A 22,291-nucleotide genomic window follows, 5' to 3' on the forward strand; every position below is an offset into this window, starting at 1 on the left:
TTATTATATTTTTTAACTACAACTTTTATTGATTTAAAATAATCTCTGAACCAATATTCCCCAGAGCTGCTTTTTGAAGAGCAAAGCATTCACTTCTAGTTTCACTCCTCCTCTTCTTCCTCTTCCTCCTCTTCCTCCTCCTCCTCCTCCCCGGTACCTCCTGGTGTCCCTGCACTCGGCCTGTGGTTGTGGGTTTGAATCCCACCGAGTGTCGGCAGGTCTCTGCTCTCCTCACTAGAGGGAGGAGGTGGAGAAGGAGGAAGAGCAGGAGGAGCAGAGGATCCAGCTGGAGGACTCTTTGACTTCTCCTCAGAGCTCTCCTCCCTGGAGGGAGGAGCAGGAGGCCTCTGGGACTCCTCGGAGCTCTCCTCCCTGGAGGGAGGAGCGGAGGAGCAGGAGGCCTCTGGGACTCCTCAGAGCTCTCCTCCCTGGAGGGAGGAGCAGGAGGCCTCTGGGACTCCTCGGAGCTCTCCTCCCTGGAGGGAGGAGCAGGAGGAGGAGCAGGAGGCCTCTGGGACTCCTCAGAGCTCTCCTCCCTGGAGGGAGGAGCAGGAGGCCTCTGGGACTCCTCGGAGCTCTCCTCCTGGAGGAGGAGCAGGAGGAGGAGCAGGAGGCCTCTGGGACTCCTCAGAGCTCTCCTCCCTGGAGGGAGGAGCAGGAGGCCTCTGGGACTCCTCGGAGCTCTCCTCCCTGGAGGGAGGAGCAGGAGGAGGAGCAGGAGGCCTCTGGGACTCCTCAGAGCTCTCCTCCCTGGAAGGAGGAGCAGGAGGCCTCTGGGACTCCTCGGAGCTCTCCTCCCTGCAACAGAGAGGTGTTTGCTGTTCTTAGTTCTCAGGAGGAGGTGACCGGCTGCACAGCTGCTCTCGTTAGCGCCTCCTCACCCGTGTTGGCGTCCCCGGGTTGGCGGCGTGTTGGTGGACTGCTCAGCGCTCCCTCCCGGCGCCTCCTCGCTCTCCTCGCTGGACTGGGGGGAAAGCTGTGGCTTGGGGGGCCGGCTGGCCCGCCGGCAGGGGGGGGCGGGGCCCCGACACTGCTGCGCCGACAGGCTGTGGTTGAAGCGAGCCGCCGCCAGACACTCCGCGGTGGCTTTGTCACACACACACTGCAGCCTGTCGCACACACTGACGCCCTGACCTGGAATCAGTCGTCATGACGACATGTAGTTATAACATATTTACGATGAAGTCATCCATCCATCCATTATCAATACCGCTTCATCCTCATTAGGGTTGCGGGGCGCTGGAGCCGACGATGAAGTCGTGATGTTTAATTAATTAAATGTATTTTTTTTTTTAATATATTTTTTAAAAATTCATTTCATTTTTAAAATTTAATTTATTTCATTTATTTAAAAACTTTAAAAATTACACTTTTTTATTTTATTTGTAATTTTTAATTTGTGTTTTTCAAATTTAATTAAAAATTTTATTTATTTATTTTATTTATTTACAGCAGGTGATTACATTGAGAGAAAGAAAATAGAATTTTCCGAGTTCAAAGTTGTAAATTTGTCAAAATAAATGAACTACAAATAATAATAATAATTATCTGAGATTATAAAATCAAACATTTACACACAAAAAACTATAAATAAGAATAAGAATATAAGATAGCTAAAACTCAGTCATGCATTTACCAGAAATAACATAAAAATATGAACAGTAAATATAACAGATGTAATAAAATAACTCACAGCGCGGCTTCCCGGCCTCACAGGAAACACGAGCGCGGAGCTTCCTGTCGGAGCGGCAGCCCAGCAGGCCGAGCCGCTCCCCGCAGCACCGGTGGGAGAAGCAGCACCTGAGGAACCAGACCAGGTGAGACCACGTCAGACCACGTCAGACCAGGTGAGACCACGTCAGACCACGTCAGACCAGGTGAGACCACGTCAGACCACGTCAGACCAGGTGAGACCACGTCAGACCACGTCAGACCAGGTGAGACCACGTCAGACCGGGTCAGACCAGGTCCCCGTGAGCCCGCGGTCTCAGCTCTGCGTCTCATCCTTGTCGTTGCTGTCTTCCGCCTCACCACCAGAGGGCGCCCCTCCTCTGAATGCAGTCTTCCCTAAAGGCCCCTGACCTGTCCATCCGGTCCCGGGGCCGGCCCCCGCCCTCCTGTCCGCAGTAGCAGCCGTACATCTCGTACTCGTGGGGGCAGCGGCCCGTCAGGCAGCGCAGCATCTCGCCGAGCGCCGGCAGCTCTCGCCGGGCGCGCCCGTCGGCGCCGTACTGGGTGAAGGGCCGGCTGCAGCCTGTAGGGGGCGCAGGTTGACTCACGCTCCAACCACCTGCGACTGAAACCCGACCCGGTCCCCCGGCTTACCTTCGCCGGCCGGCGGATGGACGTCGGTCAGCCCGGCGGACTCCAGCAGCGACCAGGCGAAGGACGGCACCGCCCTCTTCTGGGCCGCCGCCCAGCCTGAGAAGGGACAGCGAGTTGAGGGACCTCTAGTGGCGTCTAGTGGCCTCTAGTGGCGTCTAGAGACCTCTAGTGACCTCTAGTGGTGTCTAGAGACCTCTAGTGACCTCTAGTGACCTCTAGTGGCGTCTAGTGACCTCTAGTGGTGTCTAGTGGCGTCTAGAGACCTCTAGTGGCGTCTAGTGACCTCTAGTGGCATCTAGAGACCTCTAGTGGCCTCTAGTGGCGTCTAGAGACCTCTAGTGGCCTCTAGTGGTGTCTAGTGGCGTCTAGTGACCTCTAGTGGCCTCTAGTGGCGTCTAGTGACCTCTAGTGGTGTCTAGTGGCGTCTAGAGACCTCTAGTGACCTCTAGTGGCCTCTAGTGGCGTCTAGAGACCTCTAGTGGCGTCTAGTGGCGGCTAGAGACCTCTAGTGACCTCTAGTGTCCTCTAGTGGCGGCTAGAGACCTCTAGTGACCTCTAGTGTCCTCTAGTGGCGTCTAGAGACCTCTAGTGACCTCTAGTGGGGTCTAGTGGCGTCTAGAGACCTCTAGTGGCCTCTAGTGACCTCTAGTGGCCTCTAGTGGTGTCTAGTGACCTCTAGTGGTGTCTAGTGGCGTCTAGAGACCTCTAGTGGTGTCTAGTGGCGTCTAGTGGCCTCTAGTGGCGTCTAGTGACCTCTAGTGGTGTCTAGTGGCGTCTAGTAGCCTCTAGTGGCGTCTAGAGACCTGTAGTGACCTCTAGTGGCGTCTAGAGACCTCTAGTGGCGTCTAGTGGTGTCTAGTGACCTCTAGTGGTGTCTAGTGGCGTCTAGAGACCTCTAGTGGTGTCTAGTGGCGTCTAGTGGCCTCTAGTGGCGTCTAGTGACCTCTAGTGACCTCTAGTGGCGTCTAGTGGGATCTTGAGAACTCTAGTGACCTCTAGTGGCGTCTAGTGGCCTCTAGTGACGTCTAGTGGCGTCTAGTGACCTCTAGTGGCGTCTAGAGACCTCTAGTGGCCTCTAGTGGCGTCTAGTGACCTCTAGTGGCCTCTAGTGGCGTCTAGTGGCGTCTAGTGACCTCTAGTGGCGTCTAGAGACCTCTAGTGACCTCTAGTGGCGTCTAGTGACCTCTAGTGACCTCTAGTGGCGTCTAGTGACCTCTAGTGACCTCTAGTGACCTCTAGTGGCGTCTAGTGACCTCTAGTGGCCTCTAGTGGCGTCTAGAGACCTCTAGTGGCCTCTAGTGGTGTCTAGTGGCGTCTAGAGACCTCTAGTGGCCTCTAGTGGTGTCTAGTGGCGTCTAGTGACCTCTAGTGGTGTCTAGTGGCGTCTAGAGACCTCTAGTGGCGTCTAGTGGCGTCTAGAGACCTCTAGTGGCGTCTAGAGACCTCTAGTGACCTCTAGTGGCGTCTAGTGGCGTCTAGAGACCTCTAGTGGCCTCTAGTGGCGTCTAGTGACCTCTAGAGACCTCTAGTGGCCTCTAGTGGCGTCTAGTGACCTCTAGTGGTGTCTAGTGGCGTCTAGTGGCCTCTAGTGGCGTCTAGTGACCTCTAGTGGCGTCTAGAGACCTCTAGTGACCTCTAGTGGCCTCTAGTGGCGTCTAGAGACCTCTAGTGACCTCTAGTGGCGTCTAGTGACCTCTAGTGGTGTCTAGTGGCGTCTAGTGGCATCTAGAGACCTCTAGTGGCCTCTAGTGGCGTCTAGTAGCGTCTAGAGACCTCTAGTGACCTCTAGTGGCCTCTAGTGGCATCTAGAGACCTCTTGTGACCTCTAGTGGCGTCTAGTGGCGTCTAGTGACCTCTAGTGGTGTCTAGTGGCATCTAGTGGCATCTAGAGACCTCTAGTGGCCTCTAGTGGCGTCTAGTGGTGTCTAGTGACCTCTAGTGGCCTCTAGTGGCGTCTAGTGACTTCTAGTGGCCTCTAGTGGCGTCTAGTGGCGTCTAGAGACCTCTAGTGGCCTCTAGTGGTGTCTAGTGTTGTCTAGTGGCGTCTAGTGACCTCTAGTGGCCTCTAGTGGTGTCTAGTGGCGTCTAGAGACCTCTAGTGACCTCTAGTGGTGTCTAGTGGCGTCTAGAGACCTCTAGTGACCTCTAGTGACCTCTAGTGGCATCTAGAGACCTCTAGTGACCTCTAGTGGCGTCTAGTGACCTCTAGTGGTGTCTAGTGGCGTCTAGAGACCTCTAGTGACCTCTAGTGGCCTCTAGTGGCGTCTAGAGACCTCTAGTGACCTCTAGTGGCATCTAGTGGCGTCTAGTGACCTCTAGTGGCGTCTAGTGGCGTCTAGAGACCTCTAGTGGCGTCTAGTGGTGTCTAGTGACCTCTAGTGGTGTCTAGTGGCGTCTAGTGGCGTCTAGTGACCTCTAGTGACATCCAGTGTCCTCTAGTTTCCTCTAGTGACCTCTAGTGACGTCTAGTGACCTCTAGTGACATCTAGTGTCCTCTAGTGGTGTCTAGTGGCGTCTAGTGACCTCTAGTGGTGTCTAGTGGCGTCTAGTGACCTCTAGTGACCTCTAGTGGCCTCTAGTGGCGTCTAGAGACCTCTAGTGGTGTCTAGTGGCCTCTAGTGGCTTCTAGTGACCTCTAGTGGCCTCTAGTGACCTCTAGTGACGTCTAGTGACCTCTAGTGACCTCTAGTGGCCTCTAGTGCGTCTAGTGACCTCTAGTGGGGTCTAGTGACCTCTAGTGGTGTCTAGTGGCATCTAGTGACCTCTAGTGTCCTCTAGTGACATCTAGTGACCTCTAGTGACCTCTAGTGACCTCTAGTGACATCTAGTGACCTCTAGTGACCTCTAGTGACCTCTAGTGACCTCTAGTGACCTCTAGTGACCTCTAGTGACCTCTAGTGACCTCTAGTGGTCTAGGACCTCTAGTGGCCCTAGTGGCTCTAGTGGCGTCTAGAGACCTCTAGTGACCTCTAGTGGCCTCTAGTGGCGTCTAGTGACCTCTAGTGGTGACCTCTAGTGGTGACCTCTAGTGGCGTCTAGAGACCTCTAGTGTCTAGTGACCTCTAGTGGCGTCTAGTGGCGTCTAGAGACCTCTAGTGACCTCTAGTCTAGTGGCGTCTAGTGACCTCTAGTGACCTCTAGTGACGTCTAGTGACCTCTAGTGACCTCTAGTGGCGTCTAGAGACCTCTAGTGACCTCTAGTGGCGTCTAGTGGCGTCTAGAGACCTCTAGTGACCTCTAGTGGCGTCTAGTGACCTCTAGTGGCATCTAGTGGCGTCTAGAGACCTCTAGTGACCTCTAGTGGCCTCTAGTGGCGTCTAGTGGCGTCTAGAGACCTCTAGTGGCCTCTAGTGGCGTCTAGTGACCTCTAGTGGTGTCTTGTGGCATCTAGTGGCGTCTAGAGACCTCTAGTAACCTCTAGTGGCGTCTAGTGACCTCTAGTGGTGTCTAGTGGCGTCTAGTGGCGTCTAGAGACCTCTAGTGACCTCTAGTGGCGTCTACTGACCTCTAGTGGCCTCTAGTGACCTCTAGTGGTGTCTAGTGGCGTCTAGAGACCTCTAGTGACCTCTAGTGGCGTCTAGTGGTGACCTCTAGTGGCCTCTAGTGGCCTCTAGTGGCGTCTAGAGACCTCTAGTGACCTCTAGTGGCGTCTAGTGACCTCTAGTGGTGTCTAGTGACCTCTAGTGGTGTCTAGTGGCGTCTAGAGACCTCTAGTGACCTCTAGTGGCGTCTAGTGACCTCTAGTGGCCTCTAGTGGCGTCTAGTGACCTCTAGTGGCGTCTAGTGACCTCTAGTGGTGTCTAGTGGCGTCTAGAGACCCTAGTGGCCTCTAGTGGCGTCTAGACCTCTAGTGACCTCTAGTGGCGTCTAGTGGCGTCTAGTGACCTCTAGTGACCTCTAGTGACCTCTAGTGACATCTAGTGACCTCTAGTGACATCTAGTGTCCTCTAGTGACCTCTAGTGACCTCTAGTGACGTCTAGTGACCTCTAGTGGTGTCTAGTGGCGTCTAGAGACCTCTAGTGACCTCTAGTGGCGTCTAGTGACCTCTAGTGGCCTCTAGTGGCGTCTAGTGACCTCTAGTGGCGTCTAGAGACCTCTAGTGGCGTCTAGAGACCTCTAGTGACCTCTAGTGGCGTCTAGTGACCTCTAGTGGCCTCTAGTGGCGTCTAGAGACCTCTAGTGACCTCTCTAGTGGCTCTAGTGGCGTCTAGTGACCTCTAGTGACCTCTAGTGGCGTCTAGTGACCTCTAGTGACCTCTAGTGGCCTCTAGTGGCGTCTAGAGACCTCTAGTGACCTCTAGTGGCGTCTAGTGACCTCTAGTGACCTCTAGTGGCGTCTAGTGACCTCTAGTGGCGTCTAGTGACCTCTAGTGGTGTCTAGTGGCGTCTAGAGACCTCTAGTGACCTCTAGTGGCGTCTAGTGACCTCTAGTGACCTCTAGTGACCTCTAGTGGCGTCTAGAGACCTCTAGTGACCTCTAGTGGCGTCTAGTGACCTCTAGTGGCGTCTAGTGACCTCTAGTGACCTCTAGTGGCGTCTAGTGACCTCTAGTGGCGTCTAGAGACCTCTAGTGACCTCTAGTGGCCTCTAGTGGTGTCTAGTGGCGTCTAGAGACCTCTAGTGGCCTCTAGTGGCCTCTAGTGGCGTCTAGAGACCTCTAGTGACCTCTAGTGGCGTCTAGTGACCTCTAGTGGCCTCTAGTGGCGTCTAGTGACCTCTAGTGACCTCTAGTGACCTCTAGTGGCGTCTAGTGGCCTAGTGGCTCTAGTGACCTCTAGTGGCCTCTAGTGGCCCTAGTGACCTCTAGTGGCGTCTAGAGACCTCTAGTGACCTCTAGTGACCTCTAGTGGCGTCTAGTGACCTCAGTGGTGTCTACCTCTAGTGACATCTAGTGACCTCTAGTGACCTCTAGTGACCTCTAGTGACATCTAGTGACCTCTAGTGTCCTCTAGTGACCTCTAGTGACCTCTAGTGTCCTCTAGTGACCTCTAGTGACCTCTAGTGACGTCTAGTGACCTCTAGTGACATCTAGTGGCCTCTAGTGACCTCTAGTGGTGTCCTCTAGTGACCTCTAGTGACCTCTAGTGACCTCTAGTGACCTCTAGTGACCTCTAGTGACATCTAGTGTCCTCTAGTGTCCTCTAGTGACCTCTAGTGACCTCTAGTGTCCTCTAGTGACCTCTAGTGACCTCTAGTGTCCTCTAGTGTCCTCTAGTGGCGTCTAGAGACCTCTAGTGGCCTCTAGTGGCGTCTAGTGACCTCTAGTGGTGTCTAGTGGCGTCTAGTGACCTCTAGTGGCCTCTAGTGGCGTCTAGAGACCTCTAGTGACCTCTAGTGGCCTCTAGTGGCGTCTAGAGACCTCTAGTGACCTCTAGTGGCGTCTAGTGGCGTCTAGAGACCTCTAGTGTGTCTAGTGGCGTCTAGTGACCGTCTAGTGACCTCTAGTGGCTCTAGTGGCCTCTAGTGGCGTCTAGAGACCTCTAGTGGCCTCTAGTGACCTCTAGTGGCGTCTAGTGACCTCTAGTGGCGTCTAGTGACCTCTAGTGGCCTCTAGTGGCGTCTAGAGACCTCTAGTGACCTCTAGTGGCGTCTAGAGACCTCTAGTGGCCTCTAGTGGCGTCTAGTGGCGTCTAGTGACCTCTAGTGGTGTCTAGTGGCGTCTAGTAGCCTCTAGTGGCGTCTAGAGACCTCTAGTGACCTCTAGTGGCGTCTAGTGGCATCTAGAGACCTCTAGTGACCTCTAGTGGCCTCTAGTGGCGTCTAGAGACCTCTAGTGACCTCTAGTGGCCTCTAGTGGCATCTAGTGGCGTCTAGTGACCTCTAGTGGCGTCTAGTGGCGTCTAGTGACCTCTAGTGGTGTCTAGTGGCGTCTAGTGGCGTCTAGAGACCTCTAGTGGCCTCTAGTGGTGTCTAGTGGTGTCTAGTGACCTCTAGTGGCCTCTAGTGGCCTCTAGTGGCGCCTAGAGACCTCTAGTGGCGTCTAGTGGCGTCTAGTGGCGTCTAGAGACCTCTAGTGGCCTCTAGTGGTGTCTAGTGGTGTCTAGTGACCTCTAGTGGTGTCTAGTGGCGTCTAGTGACCTCTAGTGGTGTCTAGTGACCTCTAGTGGCGTCTAGTGTCTAGTGACCTCTAGTGGTGTCTAGACCTCTAGTGACCCTAGTGGCGTCTAGTGACCTCTAGTGTCATCTAGTGTCCTCTAGTGACCTCTAGTGACCTCTAGTGACCTCTAGTGACATCTAGTGACCTCTAGTGACCTCTAGTGACGTCTAGTGACCTCTAGTGACATCTAGTGTCCTCTAGTTTCCTCTAGTGACCTCTAGTGACCTCGAGTCATCTAGTGACCTCTAGTGTCCTCTAGTGACCTCTAGTGTCCTCTAGTGACATCTAGTGACCTCTAGTGACATCTAGTGACGTCTAGTGGCGTCTAGAGACCTCTAGTGGCGTCTAGTGGTGTCTAGTGACCTCTAGTGAGACCTAGTGACCTCTAGTGGCCTCTAGTGGCTAGTGGTGTCTAGTGGCTCTAGTGACCCTAGTGACCTCTAGTGACCTCTAGTGGCGTTTCCTCTAGTGACCTCTAGTGGTGTCTAGTGGCGTCTAGTGACCTCTAGAGACCTCTAGTGACCTCTAGTGGCCTCTAGTGGCGTCTAGAGACCTCTAGTGGCGTCTAGAGACCTCTAGTGACCTCTAGTGGTGTCTAGTGGCGTCTAGAGACCTCTAGTGACCTCTAGTGGCGTCTAGAGACCTCTAGTGACCTCTAGTGGCCTCTAGTGGCGTCTAGAGACCTCTAGTGACCTCTAGTGGCGTCTAGTGACCTCTAGTGGCGTCTAGTGACCTCTAGTGGTGTCTAGTGGCGTCTAGAGACCTCTTGTGACCTCTAGTGGCCTCTAGTGGCGTCTAGAGACCTCTAGTGACCTCTAGTGGCCTCTAGTGGCCTCTAGTGGCCTCTAGTGGCGTCTAGAGACCTCTAGTGACCTCTAGTGGCCTCTAGTGGCGTCTAGAGACCTCTAGTGGCGTCTAGAGACCTCTAGTGACCTCTAGTGACCTCTAGTGGCGTCTAGAGACCTCTAGTGACCTCTAGTGGCCTCTAGTGGCGTCTAGAGACCTCTAGTGACCTCTAGTAGCTTCTAGTGACCTCTAGTGGTGTCTAGAGACCTCTAGTGGCCTCTAGTGGCGTCTAGAGACCTCTAGTGACCTCTAGTGGCCTCTAGTGGCGTCTAGAGACCTCTAGTGACCTCTAGTGGCCTCTAGTGGTGTCTAGAGACCTCTAGTGGTGTCTAGTGGCGTCTAGAGACCTCTAGTGGCCTCTAGTGGCGTCTAGTGGCGTCTAGAGACCTCTAGTGACCTCTAGTGGCCTCTAGTGGTGTCTAGTGGCCTCTAGTGGCGTCTAGAGACCTCTAGTGACCTCTAGTGGCCTCTAGTGGCGTCTAGAGACCTCTAGTGACCTCTAGTGGCGTCTAGTGGCGTCTAGAGACCTCTAGTGACCTCTAGTGGTGTCTAGTGGCGTCTAGAGACCTCAAGTGACCTCTAGTGGCGTCTAGTGACCTCTAGTGGCGTCTAGTGACCTCTAGTGGCCTCTAGTGGCGTCTAGAGACCTCTAGTGACCTCTAGTGGCGTCTAGTGACCTCTAGTGGTGTCTAGTGGCGTCTAGTGGCGTCTAGAGACCTCTACTGACCTCTAGTGGCGTCTAGTGACCTCTAGTGGTGTCTAGTGACCTCTAGTGGTGTCTAGTGGCGTCTAGAGACCTCTAGTAACCTCTAGTGGCGTCTAGTGACGTCTAGTGGTGTCTAGTGGCGTCTAGTGGCGTCTAGAGACCTCTAGTGACCTCTAGTGGCGTCTAGTGACCTCTAGTGGTGTCTAGTGACCTCTAGTGGTGTCTAGTGGCGTCTAGAGACCTCTAGTGACCTCTAGTGGCGTCTAGTGACCTCTAGTGGTGTCTAGAGACCTCTAGTGGCGTCTAGAGACCTCTAGTGACCTCTAGTGGCGTCTAGTGACCTCTATTGGTGTCTAGTGACCTCTAGTGGTGTCTAGTGGCGTCTAGAGACCTCTAGTGACCTCTAGTGGCGTCTAGTGACCTCTAGTGGCCTCTAGTGGCATCTAGAGACCTCTAGTGGCGTCTAGTGACCTCTAGTGGTGTCTAGTGGCGTCTAGTGACCTCTAGTGACCTCTAGTGGCCTCTAGTGGCGTCTAGAGACCTCTAGTGACCTCTAGTGGCCTCTAGTGGTGTCTAGAGACCTCTAGTGACCTCTATTGGCGTCTAGTGACCTCTAGTGGCGTCTAGAGACCTCTAGTGGTGTCTAGTGGCGTCTAGAGACCTCTAGTGACCTCTAGTGGCGTCTAGTGACCTCTAGTGGCGTCTAGTGGTGTCTAGAGACCTCTAGTGGCGTCTAGAGACCTCTAGTGGCGTCTAGAGACCTCTAGTGACCTCTAGTGGCGTCTAGTGGCGTCTAGTGACCTCTAGTGGCGTCTAGAGACCTCTAGTGGCGTCTAGTGACCTCTAGTGGTGTCTAGTGGCGTCTAGAGACCTCTAGTGACCTCTAGTGGCCTCTAGTGGTGTCTAGAGACCTCTAGTGATCTCTAGTGGCGTCTAGACACCTCTAGTGACCTCTAGTGGCGTCTAGTGACCTCTAGTGGCGTCTAGTGACCTCTAGTGGTGTCTAGTGGCGTCTAGAGACCTCTAGTGACCTCTAGTGGCGTCTAGTGACCTCTAGTGGCGTCTAGAGACCTCTAGTGGCGTCTAGAGACCTCTAGTGACCTCTAGTTGCGTCTAGTGACCTCTAGTGGTGTCTAGTGGCGTCTAGTGGCGTCTAGAGACCTCTAGTGGCGTCTAGAGACCTCTAGTGACCTCTAGTGGCCTCTAGTGGTGTCTAGTGACCTCTAGAGACCTCTAGTGGCCTCTAGTGACCTCTAGAGACCTCTAGTGGCGTCTAGTGACCTCTAGTGGTGTCTAGTGGCGTCTAGTGGCGTCTAGTGGTGTCTAGAGACCTCTAGTGACCTCTAGTGGCGTCTAGTGGCGTCTAGTGACCTCTAGTGGCGTCTAGTGGCGTCTAGAGACCTCTAGTGGCGTCTAGTGGCGTCTAGAGACCTCTAGTGACCTCTAGTGGCCTCTAGTGGCCTCTAGTGGCGTCTAGAGACCTCTAGTGGCCTCTAGTGGCGTCTAGAGACCTCTAGTGACCTCTAGTGGCCTCTAGTGGTGTCTAGAGACATCTAGTGGTCTCTAGTGGCCTCTAGTGGTGTCTAGAGAACTCTAGTGACCTCTAGTGGTGTCTAGTGGCGTCTAGTGGCGTCTAGAGACCTCTAGTGGCCTCTAGTGGCGTCTAGTGACCTCTAGTGGTGTCTAGTGGCATCTAGTGACCTCTAGTGACCTCTAGTGGTGTCTAGTGGCGTCTAGAGACCTCTAGTGACCTCTAGTGGCCTCTAGTGGCGTCTAGAGACCTCTAGTGGCCTCTAGTGGCATCTAGAGACCTCTAGTGACCTCTAGTGGTGTCTAGTGACCTCTAGTGGCCTCTAGTGGCGTCTAGAGACCTCTAGTGACCTCTAGTGGCGTCTAGTGACCTCTAGTGGCGTCTAGTGACCTCTAGTGGTGTCTAGTGGCGTCTAGTGGTGTCTAGAGACCTCTAGTGGCCTCTAGTGGCGTCTAGTGACCTCTAGTGGTGTCTAATGGCGTCTAGTGACCTCTAGTGGTGTCTAGTGGCGTCTAGAGACCTCTAGTGACCTCTAGTGGCCTCTAGTGGCGTCTAGAGACCTCTAGTGACCTCTAGTGGCGTCTAGAGACCTCTAGTGACCTCTAGTGGTGTCTAGTGGCGTCTAGAGACCTCTAGTGACCTCTAGTGGCCTCTAGTGGCGTCTAGTGACCTCTAGAGACCTCTAGTGGCGTCTAGTGGCGTCTAGTGACCTCTAGTGGCGTCTAGAGACCTCTAGTGACCTCTAGTGGCCTCTAGTGGCGTCTAGAGACCTCTAGTGACCTCTAGTGGCGTCTAGTGGCGTCTAGAGACCTCTAGTGGTGTCTAGTGGCATCTAGAGACCTCTAGTGACCTCTAGTGGCCACTAGTGGCGTCTAGAGACCTCTAGTGACCTCTAGTGGCCAGGAAATACTCCATAAACTTTCATTGTTATGCAGATGATACTCAACTATATTTATCGATAAAACCAGAGGAGAGCAACCAACTCGGTAAAATTCAAGCATGTCTTAAAGACATAAAAACATGGATGACCTGCAACTTCTTAGTGTTAAACTCAGACAAAACCGAAGTAATTTTAATCGGCCCTGAGCACCTCAGAGATCAATTATCTGGTGATGTGGTTTCTGTAGACGGCATTGCCCTGGCATCCAACACCACTGTAAAGAATCTTGGCGTTATCTTTGATCGGGACTTGTCCTTTAACTCCCACGTAAAGCAAATCTCAAGGACTGCATTCTTTCATCTACGTAATATTTCAAAAATCAGGCACATCTTGTCTCAAAAAGAATTGGTTCACGCGTTCGTTACTTCGAGACTGGATTACTGCAACTCCTTATTATCAGGCTGCTCTATAAGTCTCTTAGGTCAACTCCTTATTATCAGGCTGCTCTAATAAGTCTCTTAGGTCCCTCCAGTTGATCCAGAATGCTGCAGCTCGTGTTCTCACTAAAACTAAGAAAAGAGATCACATCACTCCTGCACTAGCTGCTCTGCACTGGCTCCCCGTAAAATCAAGAATCACTTTTAAAATTCTTCTCTTAACGTACAAAGCCTTGATTGGTGATGCACCATCATATCTTAAGGAGCTAGTAGTACCATATTGCCCCACTAGAGAGCTACGCTCACTAAATGCGGGACTACTTGTAGTTCCTAGAGTCTTAAAAAGTAGAATGGGAGCCAGAGCCTTTAGTTATCAAGCTCCTCTTTTATGGAACCAGCTTCCAATTTCAGTCCGGGAGGCAGACACAGTCACCTCGTTTAAGAGTAGACTGAAGACCTTCCTCTTTGACAGAGCTTATAGTTAGGGCTGAATCAGGTTCACCTGGTCCAGCCCCTTGAGACGCTGCTATAGGCTTATAGCTGCCGGGGGACGTTTAGGATGCACTGAGCACCTATCTCCTCTTTTTTCTCTCCTTAAGGATGAATGTTCATCTCTCAATCACACGTTACTAACTCTGCTTTCTCCCCGGAGTCCTTTTGACTTCACGTCTCATGGGGTCATCGGACCCTATGAGACGGCATAGATCCTATCTGCTGATGGATCATCGAGGTCTGGGTCGTGGAGTTCCTGCTCCTGACTACGCCACTGTCCTGTTGAGACTCCGCCCACTGTTGAGACTCCGCCCACTCCTCCTCCCCACCGCCATCTGCCTGATGGATCGTGGAGGTCTCCATCGTGGAATATGCCTACTATGAACTATTCATACACTCTGTCACATTCATTGAATGTATTTTAACTCTAATCTGTCCTTCTGTACACATTACATCTATTGTTCTGTCCATCCTGGAGAGGGATCCTCCTCTGTTCTCTCCTCCAGGTTTCTTCCCTTTTTTTCCCCCTGAAGGGTTATTTGGGAGTTTTTCCTGGTCCGATGTGAGGTTTTGGGGCAGGGATGTCTATGTGTACAGATTGTAAAGCACTCCGAGACAAATTTGTAATTTGTGAAATTGGGCTATACAAATAAACTGAATTGAATAGTGACCTCTAGTGTTATTTAGTAGCCTCTAGAGACCTCTCGTGACCTCTAGTGGTGTCTAGTGACCTCTTGTGGCCTCTAGTGACCTCTTGTGGCCTCTAGTGACCTCTAGAGACGTCTAGTGACCTCTAGTGACCTCTAGTGGCCTCTAGTGGCGTCTAGTGACCTCTAGTGTTATTTAGTAGCCTCTAGTGGCTGAAGTAAATATTGTAACTGCAAACCATCTGCATCTTCCTCCTGCGAGCTGTCTGCCGTCTCCTCCTCCTCCTCCTCCTCACCCGGGGAGGAGGTGCTGACCTCTGACCTCAGCCTGACGGAGGTGACTGGTGCCCCGGGTGTCGTCTGAGAGGCGCTCCACACTGAGGTGGATGGAGAGGGCGGAGCCTCTGGAACCAGTTCTTGAGTTAGTAAACATAAAGTTCTATTAAACATAAAGTTCTATTAAACATAACATTCTAGTCGTGGAGTTAAAGGCGCAGCGCGCTAAACCAATGTATCCTCCTCCCGCTCTTAAAGGCGCAGCGCGCTAAACCAATGTATCCTCTTCCCGCTCTTAAAGGTGCAGCGCGCTAAACCAATGTATCCTCCTCCCGCTCTTAAAGGCGCAGCGCGCTAAACCAATGTATCCTCCTCCCGCTCTTAAAGGCGCAGCGCGCTAAACCAATGTATCCTCCTCCCGCTCTTAAAGGCGCAGCGCGCTAAACCAATGTATCCTCCTCCCGCTCTTAAAGGCGCAGCGCGCTAAACCAATGTATCCTCCTCCCGCTCTTAAAGGCGCAGTGCGCTAAACCAATGTATCCTCCTCCCGCTCTTAAAGGCGCAGTGCTTTCAGCTAGTGCTCCTTTGGTTCTGCTCACCTCGGCTCAGCGGAGCAGCACTGAGTCCCAAGCCCTCCTCCCCAGAACCGGGAGACGCAGTTCTTGCTGGTTCAGTTCTTGTTGGGTCGGTTCTTGTTGGGTCGGTTCTGGTTGGGTCGGTTCTTGTCGGGTCGGTTCTTGTCGGTTCGGTTCTTGTCGGGTCGGTTCTTGTCGGGTCGGTTCTTGTTGGTTCGGTTCTTGTTGGGTCGGTTCTGGTTGGTTCGGTTCTTGTTGGGTCGGTTCTGGTTGGGTCGGTTCTTGTTGGTTCGGTTCTTGTTGGGTCGGTTCTGGTTGGGTCGGTTCTTGCCGGTTCGGTTCTTGTTGGTTCGGTCCTTGATGGTTGGGTTCTTGTTGGGTCGGTTGTTGTTGTTGTTGTTGGGTCGGTTGTTATTGTTGTTGTTGGGTGGGTTCTTGCCGGGTCGGTTCTTGCTGGTTGGGTTGTTGTTGTTGTTGTTGTTGGGTCAGTTCTGGTTGTTGTTGTTGGGTCAGTTGTTGTCGTTGTTGGGTGGGTTCTTGTTGTTGTTGTTGTTGTTGTTGTTGGGTAGGTTCTTGTTGTTGTGGGTCTCCGGGTCGCCCTGGTTCTGGTTCCGGGCCCTTTGGAAGAAGCTGTGCTCACAAACAAGTTACTGGATGAGGTTAAAATATGAATGTTTACATTTTTAACCAACTTTATTTTTATAATGAAACTTTTAAAAATATTGTTTTACTTATTTTTAAAATTCAATTTTTACTAATAATTTGACTTTTCTATTACATTTGTTTCATTTACTTTTTGCACTCTCAGAGAGTAAGAGAGGCTTTTATTGTGAAACACCGACAGGAAGTGCAGCCAGACCCAAAAACTAAAAAACAACAACGTAGAATCATGAAAAGCGTGAACAGATATAAACAAACCAAAGTGACTCATTATTAGACATGTCTGCATGAATCTGAGTTTGTTATAGTTCGGATAAAAATAAAAATAAATAAAATGTTGAAACTGATGAAATCAACTGAATCAATTTGTATTTTTAATATCCAGAGATACAAAAGAAGTTTCTTTAGTTTCAACTCACCGTGCTGCTCATCTTCATCATCTTCATCATCTTCATCTTCTTCATCTTCAGATGATCTGTTTCTCTCAGACGGGCGGATATGTGGTTTTGCTGAACCATGGGTGTTATTTGTTATAATTCATAATAACTGAATAAAAGATATAATTCATAATGACTGGACACATTGTTTAGCCACCTTCCTCAGAGGACTCCTCTAGACCAGCTGGCGCTCTGGGAGTTGTAGTCCTGGGATGTGTTGTAGTCCTGGGACCAGTTGCAGTCCTGGGACCAGTTGTGGTCCTGGGATGTGTTGTAGTCCTGGGATCTGCAGCAGAGGACGTGAGAGGTAGAAGGTTCCCGATTGGCTCATCCCGGCCAGCCGCTGTGGGATTGTGGGTCGTCTCCCTCTCTTCCTGTCGGAGAGCTTCCTCCTTCCAGGCCTCGTTCAAACCTGTACAACACAAAATAAACATTAATTAATACACATATTTATTTGTAATTTGTAATAATTTGTATCTATTTTTTTACATCAAATAATTTTGTTATCAATTTGTGATTTTTTTTATTTTTTATAATTTTGTATTTCTTTCTGATTTTTTAATAATTTTGAGATTTATTAATGATTTTTCAAAGTGTTTTGTTATTTTGGGGGGAAATATTTTATTGTTATCTATTCTATAATTTGGATAATTTTGATGTATTTCTGGTTTTGGATCATTTTCTTATCAATTACCGATCTTTAAATTGAGATTTTTGATTTTTTAAAATCTATTTGTGATTTTAAATAATTTTAATATCAATTTGTGATTGTTCACAATTTTCTACATGTATTTGTGATTTTCTATATATTTTTATAATTCTTTAGATAATTTGACATTTATTTGTGATTTTTCAAAAGATTTTACTGTATGTGTGATTTTTGATAATTTTTGATAATTTTTAATTTTTAATTTTACTTATCTATTCATGATTTTTCACAATTCGTTGTTTTTTGTTTTTTTCCATCTTTTTTATCTAATTGTGATTTTCAAGAATTTGTATCTATTTGTAATTTTGTATCTTTTTATTTATTTATGATTTATATCATCCTAATATCAATTTCAGATTTTAGATTTTTAATTTTTTTAATTTGTCATCTTTTTGATCTATTTGTGATTGTTGATCATTTTTATATATTTGTGATTTTCCCCAATTTATTTACATGTAGTTATGATTTTTGGCAATTTTTTATTTATTTGAGATTTTTGAATTTTTTTGGATCTATTTGTTTTTTCAACAACAAAAAAATCATCTTTTTTTTAAATCTTTGTGATATATATTTATATGTATTTTTGTGTCTATTTATGATTTGTAACAATTTTTTTTTTCTTTTCATTTTTTAAATCTATTTGTGATTGTTGATCATTTTTTTATATTTGTGATTTTTCAAAATTCTTTACATGTATTTCTGATTTTCTTCTATTTTTTATTTATTCGCGATTTTTGAACTCTTTTTGATTTATTTGTGATTTTTAAATTGTTTTGATCTATTTATTTTCAATTTGTTTTCATATTTTTTATATATTTTTGATTGATTGATTGATTTTTTAATGATTTTTAAAAGGAATTTTCTTTTGGTATTTTTTTTTACTTTATCTATTTGTGATTTTTGCCAACTTTTATATTTATTTTGTGATTTTCATCTTAACATCAATTTGTGATTTAAAAATAATAATTATTTATTTGTAATTTTTTGAAATGTTTCAATATTTCTGATAATTACTATTGATTTTTCATCTTTTTTATCTACTTGTGACTTTGTATCTTTTTTTTTATCTATCTGATTTTATGTAATTTTACCATCAATTTGTGGTTTTTCAATTTTTGAATGTTTTTGTGATTTTTTACCATTTTTATATATATTTCTGAATTTTGATAATATTTGAATCTATTAATTATTTTTTATGTTTTTTATGTATTTGTCATTTATTATTATTTTGATCTATTTGTATTTTTACATCATTTATTATGAATTTGGGATTTTTCATATTTTATTAATCTGTCAGTGATTATTGATCATTTATTAATCTGTCAGTGATTATTGATAATTTATGAATGATCAGTGATTATTGATCACTCATGAATGATCAGTGATTCATGCGGTCGTCTCTCACCTGCTGAGAACATCTTAAAGCTGTTTTATATTTCATGGAAGCCACAAATATAAAATATTATCTTATTTCTACGTGCGGTTTTAAAAGTGCACCTGAAAGCCCCGTGCAGGTGAGTCGGCCTGTGGCGGTGCGCTTACCTGTCCGGTTGGAGGCGGAGCATGCCGACTGGGCGACGCCCCTCAGCGCCACGTTGTACGCGCTGCGCGTCAAGCAGCCGACGGCCGCCGCGTCGCAGCCGCAGAGCGTCCGCTGACACCCGTCGCCCGCATCTCAGAGGCCAGGAGAACAACCGTTAGTCATGCTACTGGTTAGCTTAGCACAGGTTAGCTTAGCACAAAGGCTAGCAGCAGCAAGCCGATCCCCGTGAATCCTCGCGGAAGTTTTTCTGGTAGACTTTTTTTTACGCTAGCCATAATAAGCATTCCAATGATAGTTAAGTTAGCACCGCCGTTAGCCGGTAACTTAGCGGTTGCTATGCTAACGGTTGCTCCAGCGAGGCGAGCTCAGATGCTTCCTCCATCACGAGAGTTACTATTCACCGTAACTCACCACAGCCGGCAGAGGAGCAGGTGAAGCTGTGGGGGAGGGGCAGCAGCTCCTTCCTGCAGGGGGCGGCGTCCTGATAGCACTTCCTGTGAGTCGCACAGCAGCTGGGAGGAGGAGGAGGAGGAGGGAAGAGGAGGAGGAGGAGGATGGAAGAGGAGGAGGAGGAGGAGATGGAGGAGGAGGAGGAGGGAAGAGGAGGAGGAGATGGAGATGGAGATGGAGGAGGAGCATGATCCACAGGGTCTCCGTGGACCCCAGGGCCCCTGCTCCGGGTCCAGGTGCTCCTCACGTGTCCAGGGGGTCCAGGGCGTCTCCGGCGGCCTCGTATCTGCAGGAGCAGCCGTAGTCCTCCAGGTCTCGGGGACAGAGGCCCGACGCACAGCGCAGCCTGAGGGCAAAGGTCAGCAGGGAGGGCCAGCTGTCCATCAGCGAGTTGAGCCACGTGAAGCGGAGGCCCAGGCAGGCTGGGGGGGGGGGGGGGGGGGGTTAATATCCAATCAGCTGCACCGGGAGTCACGCTGACGCCTCACCCGTCATGGGGTCCGTCATGGGGTCCGTCATGTGACCCGTCATGTGACCCGTCATGGGATCCGGGTCCGGGCAGAAGACGGATCTGGAAGAGCAAACTGAAGAACAGATGAAGACATGAAACACCGGCATCGACTTCAGCTCCACAGGTTCTCTAGAGAGAGGTTCTCCATAGAGAGGTTCTCCGTAGAGAGGTTCTCTGTAGAGAGGTTCTCTGTAGAGAGGTTCTCCGTAGAGAGGTTCTCTGTAGAGGTTCTCCATAGAGAGGTTCTCTGTAGAGAGGTTCTCCATAGAGAGGTTCTCCGTAGAGAGGTTCTCCATAGAGAGGTTCTCTGTAGAGAGGTTCTCCATAGAGAGGTTCTCCATAGAGAGGTTCTCTGTAGAGAGGTTCTCCATAGAGAGGTTCTCTGTAGAGAGGTTCTCCATAGAGAGGTTCTCTATAGAGAGGTTCTCCATAGAGATGTTCTCCGTGGAGAGGTTCTCTATAGAGAGGTTCTCCGTAGAGAGGTTCTCTATAGAGAGGTTCTCTGTAGAGAGGTTCTCTATAGAGAGGTTCTCTGTAGAGAGGTTCTCTGTAGAGAGGTTCTCCGCAGAGAGGTTCTCTATAGAGAGGTTCTCCATAGAGATGTTCTCTGTGGAGAGGTTCTCCGTAGAGAGGTTCTCTATAGAGAGGTTCTCCGTAGGTTCTTCAGGAACTCACCGGTTGGAGCAGCAGACGACACGAAGAACCAAATCAGCAACATGACCTGCAGAGGGAGAAGATGCTGCAGGTTCAGGGTTCGACTAGTAATGTCTGAACACTATAACAAGTACTTCACTGGGCCACAGGAAGCCAGACAGGAAGCCAGACAGGAAGCCAGACAGGAAGCCAGACAGGAAGTCAGAAGGTGCTGAGAGACAAACAGGACCTCAACGGCCTCAAAGTTCTCCATAGAGCCGAGCTCCACCTGATTGATAGAGTTCTACAGAAGTTCTACCCAACGGAACCGGAGGAGGAACCTACCGTGTGTTCTGGGTCGGGTCTCCTCCCTGAAGTGAAGACCAGCGTGTGCTCCCAGAACCCGGGCAGCAGAGGAAGAGGAGGAGGAGGAGGAAGAGGCTTCAGTTCCCCCAGAAGAAAGACCTGTGAGTCGGGCTGAGGACTGAGCAGCTGACGGGGAGCAGCTCCTGGGCAGGTATTTAAAGAGGGGGGGAGGGGGGGGGCACAGAGTGGTCTTTGTGCCGCTTATCTGATCCTCCGGGGGCATTGTGTGGACAGGTGCAGCCGTGGGGAGGACAGGTTGTGATGTCATCGCGTTAACACTATATTACAGTTTTTCTCCATTGCTTTGGCTCAATTCTTGAAACAGAAATGACATTCTCAAAGCTCTGAGTGCATTTGGTAAAATAGCCTCTATGGTTCAGCACAACGACATAGATCCCCTTCAAAAGGTCACATCTCACCCAAAACAGCTCAAGCTTCAAAACCAAATCATTTTCTCATAAAAAGTCAGTGCCCCCAAAATGAAAACTTCCTTCTCGATTGCTGTGGCTCATCTCTCTCTCGAAAAAAAGATAATTCTCAAAGCTTTAAATACATTTGTCAAAATAACCTCGATGGTTTAGCAAAACACTGGCACACCTGCAAAAGGTCATATCTCTCCCAAAACAGACTCATCAGTCAAAACGAATTCCTTTTCTCATACAAATAGTCAGTGCCCCCAAAATGAAAAGTCCCTTCGTCATTGTTTAAACACTGCAGGTCAGAATGTTTAGATGTTTTGTCAGTATGGCAGTGGACCATAGAAATATCCCTCATGTGCACATTTCAATCTTGGCTTAGTCCTTTGACACTGAATGGTTACTGTAGGAGATGTTTTCTTTCCAGAATACTATATGTGTATCAAACAGAACAAAGATTCATTCAAGAGGAGCCAACAAGGTTTCACATCACACTGTATTGCACTTATACTGTCATGGAAATTATTACAGTAATTAAGTAATTGTTACAGTAATTGTTCCATGATGTTTTTCATGGTATTATGTGCCTGAATGATTTTGACAGTGGAGTGAACTATTGTGCAGGTGATGATGTCCACAAGGAAATGATGCCAAGATGTTTTGCAGAGAACAACCACTTGACTGAGAAGCAACAGTCGGTTTAGACCAGCCAGATGTATTCCATTGGTGATTGGGCGAACTGAAGGCAATTGTACCGAACCGTTTCACAGATGTGCTAAATCATTTGAAATGTGTGCAAGCTGTAGGCAATTGTACTTGTCATTTGCAAGGAGTTTCTAAAACAATTGCAATTTGATTAAAGGAATGAGAAATTCAAATCTGTTGTGAACAAGTGCCCAGTGGTTTGGAGGTTTGCACGAGTTGTTTTGAGAATGTCATTTCTGTTTCAAGAATTGAACCAAAGCAATGGAGAAAAACTGTAATATTAATAATCTACATTCACAGAGATGATCTCCACACATGAAACGCCTCAAAGGACGGAGAGAGACGATCAGACGGTTTATTAAACTGAAAGAGTTTTCAATCCAGAATGTTTTAAATGTTCATTTGAAATGTTTTAAATACGTTTTATAAATCCTCAGTTTCATGATTCTGTATATTTAGTCCTCTAAAAACTAACTTCACATCACGCTGGAGATTATAGTGATAACGTATATATATACTATTTAAATATATAAACATATATATATATTTAAATATTTAGATTTATATTAATATATGTCTTTATATATACATATATATATAGATATACATATATATATATATATATATATATATACATATATATATATATATGTATATATATGTATATACAGGACTGTCTCAGAAAATTAGAATATTGTGATGAAGTTCTTTATTTTCTGTAATGCAATTAAAAAAACAAAAATGTCATGCATTCTGGATTCATTACAAATCAACTGAAATATTGCAAGCCTTTTATTCTGATTTATTGCTGATTATGGCTTACAGCTTAAGAAAACTCAAATATCCTATCTCTAAATATTAGAATATCATGAAAAGTATACTAGTAGGGTATTAAACAAATCACTTGAATTGTCTAATTAACTCGAAACACCTGCAAGGGTTTCCTGAGCCTTGACAAACACTCAGCTGTTATAAATCTTTTTTTTTACTTGGTCTGAGGAAATATTAAAATTTTATGAGATAGGATTTTAGAGTTTTCTTAAGCTGT

At 48.3% G+C, this 22,291-nt stretch overlaps 1 protein-coding gene across 1 annotated transcript; it reads right to left on the minus strand.

Annotated features, from left to right (window-relative positions):
* Positions 1-4: 4 nt before the first annotated feature.
* oc90 (otoconin 90) lies at positions 5-20,239 on the minus strand. The gene is made up of 15 exons (XM_056410512.1): positions 20,102-20,239; positions 19,799-19,844; positions 19,101-19,196; positions 18,860-19,034; positions 18,574-18,674; positions 18,162-18,293; positions 16,068-16,322; positions 15,893-15,982; positions 14,838-15,443; positions 14,202-14,378; positions 2,326-2,421; positions 2,083-2,254; positions 1,694-1,800; positions 882-1,134; positions 5-798 (listed from the first exon to the last, which is right to left on the minus strand). Exons 2-15 carry the CDS (start codon positions 19,839-19,841, stop codon positions 522-524), a joined length of 2,580 nt encoding a protein of 859 aa, XP_056266487.1. The 5' UTR covers positions 19,842-19,844; positions 20,102-20,239; the 3' UTR covers positions 5-521.
* Positions 20,240-22,291: the final 2,052 nt, after the last annotated feature.

The sequence above is a fragment of the Pseudoliparis swirei genome, unplaced genomic scaffold, assembly GCF_029220125.1.
Source record: "Pseudoliparis swirei isolate HS2019 ecotype Mariana Trench unplaced genomic scaffold, NWPU_hadal_v1 hadal_25, whole genome shotgun sequence".
In the NCBI taxonomy this organism is placed as follows: domain Eukaryota; kingdom Metazoa; phylum Chordata; class Actinopteri; order Perciformes; family Liparidae; genus Pseudoliparis; species Pseudoliparis swirei.